At 38.2% G+C, this 10798-nt stretch overlaps 1 protein-coding gene across 1 annotated transcript; it reads right to left on the minus strand.

Annotated features, from left to right (window-relative positions):
- Positions 1–8426: 8426 nt before the first annotated feature.
- LOC121412607 (phe13-bombesin receptor-like) lies at positions 8427–10586 on the minus strand. Its single transcript, XM_041605387.1, has one exon. It carries the CDS (start codon positions 10579–10581, stop codon positions 9730–9732), a length of 852 nt encoding a protein of 283 aa, XP_041461321.1. The 5' UTR covers positions 10582–10586; the 3' UTR covers positions 8427–9729.
- Positions 10587–10798: the final 212 nt, after the last annotated feature.

Here is a 10798-nt window from a genome sequence, read left to right on the forward strand (position 1 = left end):
CGATATCAACCCAAGTTTCAGATGAGAAAGCATCATGAATGTTGCGTTTTAGATATGTAAACGCTTAGCAATGAGAAAGAAACGTCATGTCACGACATTGACTTCCCTGCATCTCGATAAAATGGCAAATTCGTCCCATGAAAATTTCAGACTCTTTTTACAACTCATTAATGTGAAAACAAATTAACTTCAAAACTGCTGCATTTTTACAACTCTATGAAATATGAGAATGTGGTTGTGAAATAGATAATTCACACCCTCACGCTCTGAAAAGCAAACAATGTCATTTTAATATCATTTTGTTCATCAGCAAATAAGAATGCTTAAAGGAAAGTTGAAGTTACAATAAAATTAAAGATCTTTAAAGATCGGTTGGTAACGGGTCGTGGATTGTGCTGTAATTTACGATCAGCGACACATTATGCTTCCATGCCCGAATGACCCATCACCACGTTCCCATTGCCGAGCGATTCGTAACTGATCGCGAACATGTTTGAACCATTCAACACTGTAGGAAATGAAGTGCTAATTTAGCACTTACAGGCTTGTATAGTGACTGCACGACGAGTGCTGAATGTTATACCGAGGGTTTTTACCTGACTGCTAGGAAAGCATGAATGCCCTACGTGAGCAAGCAACCAGGGGACCAACGGCTTAAGGTCCTCTCCGAGGGACCTGGTAATGAGGATAAATGCCTTACCAAAGGGCACTAGCGCACCACTTGGGATTCGAACCCGGGTCACCGGAATCCGAATCCCCCGCTCTACCGACCGAGCTATCGCGCCTCGTGTTCTAGTTCAAATTTAAACCAGAAAATCAGCACTTGCAGTGCAGTCACTATACAAGCACTGTAAGTGCTAAATCAGCACTTCATTTTTTACACTGAAATTGTTTACGATCAGAACGATTTCCTCAACACTGATCTAATACGATCTTATTCGATGTGATACGATCATTGCGATCAGTCCACGATTAAGACCGTGGCGCCAAACGTGACAGTGGGTACTAGGTATCATCCCTCAACTAAGAAAGTTGGGTTGATTGGGGATCAGTCATTTGTGCTTTCATTGACGCATTCGTGATCATCTGATCATCTCGCGTTCAAGTAACAAACACGATGTTATCCCCACGACTTGATTTATTTACGTTAATGTATAGCGCATTGGGAATATAGGAAAAAGGAGCGAATTGCATGAATGCTCTGTGTCGTAATCATGGTCCCATGATGAACTTGATGGACTAGAGGCGCTCCCTCTAATCTGACTAAAAATTGAGGAAAGGGGGACTGATATTTGAATGAATGGTAGTGAATTAATTGCGTAATTTGACGTGGGAATAAATATTCAATTTATCATCTACTTGACTTGGGGAGAAATTGGCAGATTATATACCGTCGCCAGTGGCAAATAAGATACTTTCATTCTCCGCACTTCGGGTCATAAATATATTTTGGGCCAATATAACCAATCGAAAGGGGGAGATAAATAGAGTCATTCATTGAATGAGGATGATTGAATGGTTATGAAATTTTGTTTAAGTGTTACCAAACTTCTTCTCTATGAAGAGAAGAAAGGGGCCTTGGTCTTTATTAAGAAAATTAATAAAATTCTTGTCGGCCTACTGACATCGAATTTCTCCTGAAATCTTTTCAAAGATTGATATAACAAACTTCATTTGAAATATAATATTTCATCGCGTTTTACTGCTGAAGTAACGAAATATCGGTGTTTATCCAAGTCATACAACGTGATGCAGACTATGATATAAAGAAAGAAAGCCATTTAATACAGCTCTGGGTAATTTCATAAAGCTGTTTGTAAAATAAGAGCGAATTTAAGAACGACTGGTAATGCTTTCTTTTGGTAAATAAATGGTATAATGAATTGGCCATGGTTTAGCGCGTAAGAATGGTTCAGCAGTCGTTTCTTAAAGTCGCTCTTACCTTACGAACAGCTTTATGAAACGGCTCCTTGATCACAAACTTTTTATCAATTATCATCATCAGCAGCATCGTTTTAATTGTTGGTTGATAATACTATCTTTTACAATTTTTACATTGACATTAGTATTATCATCATCATTGTCATCATCACCACCACCACCAGCATTATATATGGATTTTATCCATATATTTCTCATTGTTAGCCTCCCATCCCCCCTACTCTACTTCCTACAATTTTATAAAAACAAACTCTTCATATTGATCATTGTAGAATCATGAAAGTGGGAGTTCCTTGGTAGAATGCACATGAAGACCAAAAAAGCCCTCTGTATTAAATCCACAGATCAGAAAACAAAATAAATACGGATCATAAGAAACGCGGGAACGGTCACTCAATCTCTTTCCAGCTACAGTCATTTCTTTCTCCCCTACTATTCGGTAGAAATTGGAAAAGTGTATCCCATCGTATAAATATTTAGCATTCTGCTGATCATGTAGCTCGTCGTCTGCAAATAATGCAGTAATTACGAGATCAGATTGAAAAACGGGAAAGGGTGAGCCGTGGGAGGGATTGTGTCACGTGATGTACTCTGGAAAATGAAGATGAGCGATAATAATGATGATGGCCGGCGTATGTCCGCTGTCTGTGCATTAACCAGAGTTAAATACCAAGAAATTGAACGTATTCTGAACTGGGCGATGTGGTGTGCGCCTGTAATCCAAGCTGTGGGGAAGTTACAAATTGATGCAGAGGTTCGAGGTTCGAGCCCTGATCACGTCTTTCGGATGGTGACGTTAAAGGTCGGTCCCAGACGTAAATAATCATACCTGATTGATACACGTCTGTCAAAAACTCAAAATACGCATATTCTGAAGTCAAGTTTAACTCAGACTATGGTCTATGTACCTAAATTAAGGGGAGTCAAAGATGAATAAATTTGTTGATATTGTGTATTTGTTAGGCATACGATTTTGTTTATTCATGCTTTAACGATGAAAATATCTGTTAATGTTATTCTAAATTCCCTGAAAGATATGCATGATTCGAGTGTCAAATAAGTTCATATTTGAATATGCGCCACAACTGGCTACCCATAGACCAGCGTTTAGATTAAACCTGAGTTCAGTATATGGACCATTGTGGGATTTTGGTTTAATTAACAAGAAAAATATAGAAAATTGAAGGTGGGATGCAGTTTGATTTAAACTAATTAATTTCTCTCCTGAACCAGTTCAGCTTGCTCTCGACAATAAATATGCATCTGTGCGGAATGTTGAATACAATGCAATATCATATTCAAATTAATCAATAAAGTGAAAATTGACTGAAAAGAATGAAGAATAAAAAAGAAAATCATCCTAACGCAGATTTTGATTTCATCCTTTCAAAAATATATCACTCTGTCATACTCAAATTTTCTTATACTCCCGTCAAAAATATCTGCCACTGTGGCTTGATGGATTTTGCTCAAATTTATCAAATCAGTTTGTTAGAATGGATTTGCCCTTTAAAGTCACTGATAGTGACACTATATGAATTACCCCTCACGGTTCGTTGAACGAGCCACTAGGGTTAATTACATTCCTTCTCCAAAAAATGATTTTATGTTTTAGTAAATAAAAAATGAAAAAATAACTCGTGGTTCTTAACAAGTGCTATACTACAATCCCGATTGTTTGCCGCAATTCACTTTCTTCTCTATGGGAGTACATTTTCCTGGTTCTGCTATTATACTTTTCCTGCCCATTCATGGACATGATGGAGGTAAAAAATAAATATATAATTGATGCAATAAGTGATTGAATTCATTTATGATCTGATATGCAAGTTCATGAATATATTCAAAACAGGTACTAAACGAAGTATTTTTGGCAGCTTGATAATTAGTATGCTACCGATGTCTCTCGAGAACGGAGCTGTATTTCATGCCGATTTCATGCAATCCTCTTTAGTAATTCACAACGTACAGTGAAACTTCAGCACACATTTCTTTAGAAATCTTTATTATTCTAATACATTATCAATTCAATCGTTTCATTATGTTATAAGTAGTGGATCAGAGAATTAACGATATTAATCATGTTAATGCTTTTAGGATGACGACTTCCCCTCCCCTCCGCCCCCCCCCCCTCCCTCTTTTCCCTGTCTCTTGCATGATTATGCCAAATTCGAAAAATCATCATCTACCTCGCCTTTTGTAAGAGTATCAATCCCAGATTAGAAACGAAATCAATATTGCAGTTGAAAATCACTTCCCTATTCAAAAAAGCGTATAGTATAACAATTTAACAAGCTCGGAGGCGATAAGACAATTTTTGTCAACATCATCCCACCTCCAAACGGCGTTGTACGTGTACTTGAACTAGATGTGTGAGAGGCGGAGTAGTATAGGGAAAGTGGCACTTTCATGAAATACACTTTAACCCAATGGACGCTAAGCACGTTCCTGCAATCCATTAATCTCACATTTGAAATGTTTCAATTTCTCCGCCAACTTTGTCCTTAAAAAATGACCGAGTACATTGTATTCTTGTAAAATCTACAGGATTGGAGCAGTAGGTAAAGCAGTTGTTAAGCAGGTATAAAAGAAAAATGTCTTTCGAATAAATTCAGCTTACAAAGAGGTAACTGGTGTATGGCGAGTGGGGAAACAACAGAGATAACGCGACAAAATGGAAACAATACAATGCATGAAAAAATATTAATTGAATTATATAGGATCCATGGTGAAGGTTTCTTTCTGTTATTTTGAAACGCAACGACCTTGTATTGACAGAAATGCGTCAATCCCTTTTCACTCTTGGCGTGCTTAGCATTGGCAATAAAATAATTATGTCGAAATTAAAGTGGGATTGAGTGAACTTTGAGTTGATTAATTAGCTGGTATGTGGGATGGTATCTGATTTATTAGTCAACCCCGTTGGTACATAATTTGCAGAATTGACGTTGTCAATTTTCACAACCTTTCTCTCGTGCATGATACTCTACACCATTTTCATATTTATATTTAATTATTTTCTTTAGAATATTTTATAGATCTGGAACAACAGAATCTCCTTTCTCTTTTTACGTCTTTACCCCTATCTCTCATTGAACTTCCTTGTTCCTTCCTTTTTCCCCTCTGTCATCACACATTAAAAACTTTCTCACTCTCCCACCCAGTTCTCGTTATTCCCCCTTATTTCCCTTTTTCTCGATTCTTCTGCTTTTCATCTAATTTCTATCCATTTATAAAATTGTATAGTCGTATGGCATGTGTCTCTCTTTCTTGCTCTACCTCTGTCGCTTTCTGAATATCTGTCTACATCATGAGTGCATTCCTCTCTCCCTCTCCCAACACGGGCGCTCACACATTCAAACACATCTGTCTTCCTTTTCTCTCCCTCTCTTCTCCCTCCCCCACCCCTCCCTCCCTCCCTTCTGTAAAAACGAGATGATGTTTTATCCGGATAGATGACTGCGATATCCAAATGAATTATCCGAAATGACCGATCAAGATACAATCGGATCGAATAATTGGCTTAGTCACAGGTCAATCAATCTCTTAGTTATAAATATATTTTTAATGACAGATGTACCGAAATAGATCGAATCCCATTCAAGGTTGTCTATACCTTTTGACAGAAATCGATGTTTAATGGGTTAACGCTTGAAATAAATATGAATGGTAAAAATAGAGAAGTAAAAAATGGCAAAGAATGTTGTACTTGTAAAATACTGAAATTATTCCTTCATCAAGAAAGGGAAACGGACATCTATTTCGTTGAAAATATTCACTTAAGGGATTTTTTTTTTAAATTACGTCTTATTTTGAAAAACACTTTCTGACGAATAAATGGTTAAATTTTAATTTTCAAAAGGTTGCAACCTAATCATGACAATACATAAAACTGCAAACTACCAATGACCATTGCTGTGTTAAATATATTTCATAATGATTTCATGTCATATTCGATCAAACTGTTGATATACATGTCAATGATGTCCAAAGAATTTATACAAATCCATTATTACAAGTACCGTTGGTACAGAATTACTGATACCCCGAATGCCCTTAGTAATAATAAAAAAAGGACATACTTATAGTTGTTTCGCACAGTTATAATGGAATAGACCAATATCTGATTATGAGAATGATCGACATTTACAAGGGCGATACAATGTTTAATAATTCAATGTGACACCGTAGGAGAAGATGGAAAACGTGATGATGGGGAATACGAAAGGAGGGGATATCCATATGCATGAAGGACAACGTAGTGATGATGATGATGATGATGAAGAGGATGATGATGATAATGGTGATGATGATGGTGATTATGATGATGATAATAATGATTATGGTGATGAAGGTGATGATGACCACGATGACGTTGGAGAAGGACATGGTGGTGAAGATGATAAAGATGATGATGATGAAGAGGATGATGATAATGGTGATAATCATGGTGATGATGATGATAATAATGATGATGGTTATGATGACGGTGATGATGACTACGATGACGTTGGAGAAGGACATGGTGATGATGATGATAATGATGATGATGATAATGACGGCGACTATGATATGATGATGGTGATGATTGCGTTCCTGCTGATCGTGTTGGTATTGGTGAACATGTTGACGGTGAAAAATGAGTTTTCATTTTGCATAATTATCACTATGATGTTGATTTGATGGTGATGGAAATGATAAAATTATGTTGACGATGATGCCAATCAGTGGCGTACCGTGGGTCACGGCATTTGGCACCAGCAAAAAAATTGAGTCACTTATTTGTCGCGTGAAGCGCGCTTAGTTGCCTGGAATACTGACCTAATGGAGACACTCAAAAGACTGTGTCATTAAACGGATATGTATCTCACTGATCAAAATAATGGGAGCGCGAAGCGAATGCTGATTTTTTTTCATATTCAGACCAAATGAATGGACATTATAAAGCAAATTTTTGTAATAATGATACACACCTTTGTCACTTAACAAACATTGCGAGTGGGAAGTGAGAGCTGAAATTGTATATATACTGAATCCAGACAGGAAGATTTTAATGACCATGTTTTAGGAATTCATGAAGAGCATACATATCTCACCACAGTCATCTAATGTGAGAGCCAAGCGCGTGCTGATTTTGTTTTTATTACACCTAAACAAATGACGCACTTTTTGTAGTAATTGTAATCGTGAACATTTTATACGTATCTCACTAATCAAATATTGCGATCGCGAAGCGCGAGCTAAAAACTTTTTACATTTAGACCTGAAGAGGGACATTCTAAGGCTTGCTTGTAGATGTTGAAGGTATTCACTAAGACCATACATAGTTTACTATCCAAACGATGCGAGCGACAAGCGCGAGCTGAATTTTTTTGATATTCAGACAAGAAAATTCCATTTAAAGACTGTTTTTATGAATTAATGAAGAGCAGGCATATATATCTTACCAACTCATTAATGCGAACGTAAGCACGGATTTTTTTTAATATTCAGACCTTAAAAGGGGGCAATCACTTTAAGAAGTAATTAATAAGAAGCATATGTCATTACAAAATCCAATGACAGCTCGAAGTGCGAGGAAATATGTTTCGTGTATATTGACTTGATAACGGGGTGTTTTAGTACAACAGGATTATATTATCCCATTAAACAGACAATTCGAGCACCAGGAATGGCGAACACATAAGCTCTAAGCAAATTATGTTTCATAAAGTTATGAAAAAAATATAATGTGATAAAATATATCATGATTTAATATACACTAATTTCTTCCCCCACTACATTTCTGTCCCCCCCCCCCTTTGGAGGGCCAACCGATTGGGGGGTACATGCCCCCTCCCCCGTAGTTATGCCACTGATGCCAATGCTTGACAGTTTTCGTTCGTCTGTATTTTAGTTCATCCATACTTTCTGACCATACATTGTTTGAGAAACATCAGGTATGCATGGATGGAAATTATAAAGGCAATATGCATACTATTAATGGGCTAGCTGATCTGACGTGGGTGTAATAAGTAAAATAAACACACGAGCAAGCGCCATTGACGGCAGGAAGTGGAGCAAGGGAATTACTAGTTCAAGGTTATTTCACGCCGTTACTATCATTAAAGATGAATAATGTAAGTGATCAAAACGAGATGTGATTAAAATAGGTATACAGTCGGCTCGAAAATGCAATGGAAACTGGTGCTTCAAGAAATGCAAATTGAGTACGTGATCTTATTATCCATTGCCAATATTTGGAAGCACATTCTTGGAAGGAACATATTCAAGCTCATCCACATACCCTTATGACCGCACTTATTCTCTCCTCTCTTTTCTTTAGGCCCCCTCTCTAGAATATATATTCATCTTCTTTTTTTTCGATTTATCTCCACCTTTTCGCATCTAACTTACTTGCCCCCTCTCTATATCTTAATACATATTAAAAGACGTCCCTTCTCTTTGTGAGTGTAAAGGGCTTGGTTAGAACATTTGTAACTCCCTCTGCTTGAAACGTCCTTCGCTTGGAACGTGTTAACGACGGAGTATACAGTAAAAGTGAAGTACTTAGAATTACTTTTTATCAAGCTGTACGGGAGGGGGGGGGGTGTTCAAATATAAATAGCGTTCGCTTGTCAAGAAAAATCACAACATTCGTTACAGATGTCACTTTGAGTTAAGTAGATAATTATTTCAACTGAAGATACGAAGACAACAAATTATTAGGACCAATATAGCGCGGGTAACGATATGTCATTACGAGAATGACACTCTCAATTACATATTTAATCGTGTCGACATAATTATAGACGATAACGATAAGGGGGTGATTATTGCTGTCGACCGAAGATAACTTTTCGAAGAGAGAAATAGATGGGATGAAAGAACCTACCTTCATACATTTAATGTTGTTCAAGGGAGGGGGTGGGGTGTTTCAATTCATTTCGAAATAAATGCAATGAACAATGGAAAGGTTATTTCTGATCAATTAAGTGTATTGTCGATAAATCTTTTTCAATGTTTGATTGAACTTCCGCACGAGAAGTTTCTAGCATAAGATGACATAATACATGCATTACTGGATCGGAATTATAAAAGTTCAAATTGAGGTAATTGACTCTATTCCCCCAAGGAATTGAAAATGTGCATGAGTCGCAGATCGACGCAAGCTGCTATCCGGGCAATAGAGATGCCGGGTATATAACGCTTTAAACACTTATGTCGACCAAAATAAACCCGTTTGATATCAATATCACTTTATCGAATTTGCCTTGCTGGCATTGTATTCTCTTACATACCTTCATTCATGAGACAACAAGCCATAACGACCCCTTTTAATCGCCACTATACACGCATTGTTGAGTGGTGCCAGCTGACTGTATGATTTTACATAACTTTTACCGGTCATTAGTAAGTACCATTGACCAGTCATCTTTTCATATAACAATGATAACTGTTGAATATTATCTTAACGAAGGAGGTACGGTCGACTTTTAGAATAGAGCCAGATGTGATGGTTGATCTGTTAAATCTTATGGTATCATGCGAAAATTGATTATTGCATAATTGCGACCAGCATATTGTTATACTATGAACTTGCAATAAAGCGCAATTGGCAAAGGTCAACTATTAAGATCACTATTTTGTCTGGATTTTAGGAAAAGAAACCATGCAGAATTGTTTTATTTTTTTTCATTGTAAACATTTATGTTACAACTGGTTACCATGGTTACGGAACCCTGATGTCCGCCAACGCTCATTGACTGAGACTAATTGTAAAGAATCTTATAGGAATCTTATTCGCTCTTACCTCCTCATGAAGTGCGGGAACCAACAGATGCCGAAGATAAAGACCAATACAAGGACAGCCTTGGCGAGACGTCTCCTAGCTCTTGCTTGCTTACTTTCTTGATGACCTTCGCCAGGCATGTCTCGGGAACTTTGAAAGAGCTGGATTGCGATGAGGCAGTAATAACACGTGATGATAGTGAGTGGGATAACGTACATGACAAGGCATCGGGCGACCTCATGGATTCGAGCTTGGAGGGTGAAGTGCGGCAGGATAAAGCAGAGCACATAAGGGTCCATCTCGTAATTGAGGTAGGCAAGAAACATGGAGGGTATCCCAAGGCATATGGCTACCACCCAGATACAGACCGCCACCACGCAGGTGCGACGGACCACTGGGCTGCGCCGCCTCTGTATGGGCCGGACGATGGCGTTGTAACGGTCGAAGCTGAGTGCTGTGAAAGTGAACACAGAGACACCTTCCGAAACAACCGGGATGAACGCCGTAACCTTGCACATGGTGAGTCCTAGAGGGAAATCGTCCTGGATGTACGACAGGATGGTCAAAGGAACCGAGAAAGACAGCACTAGGAGATCTCCCACGGCAACATTGGCTATGAGGACATTGGGAACACTCCGCATGTCCTTGTTCATCAGCACACTATAGATCAATGTCCCGTTGCCGACCACACCGCAGATACCTATCACCACCAGGACAAAGATTTCGAAGTATTCTTGGAACCCAAGCGGTGGGATATTACTATAGGTCACATTGCCATCGGTAATGTTTCCAAGAGCCACATTGAATTGGTTACCGGGTGGCATTGGATAGGGTGTGCTCCCTACCCGAGAATAGCTCACTCCTTCCATCCTAGAGCGAGGCTCACAACGTGAATGACCTCCAAAGTTGTACACAGGAACGTTGTTTCCAGATTACGATGTCTTTCTTGAATAATATATGCAACACTGTTAAAACATTTCAAGGTCTTCTGTAAAGCGAGATTTCGAGGCAAACTTGAACGTATCGTTTTCGGATGTTTCCCGCTGGACAAATATATAAAAGCAGGCAAACATTGACTCTGAGCAC

This window comes from Lytechinus variegatus, chromosome 4 (assembly GCF_018143015.1).
Source record: "Lytechinus variegatus isolate NC3 chromosome 4, Lvar_3.0, whole genome shotgun sequence".
NCBI lineage: Eukaryota > Metazoa > Echinodermata > Echinoidea > Temnopleuroida > Toxopneustidae > Lytechinus > Lytechinus variegatus.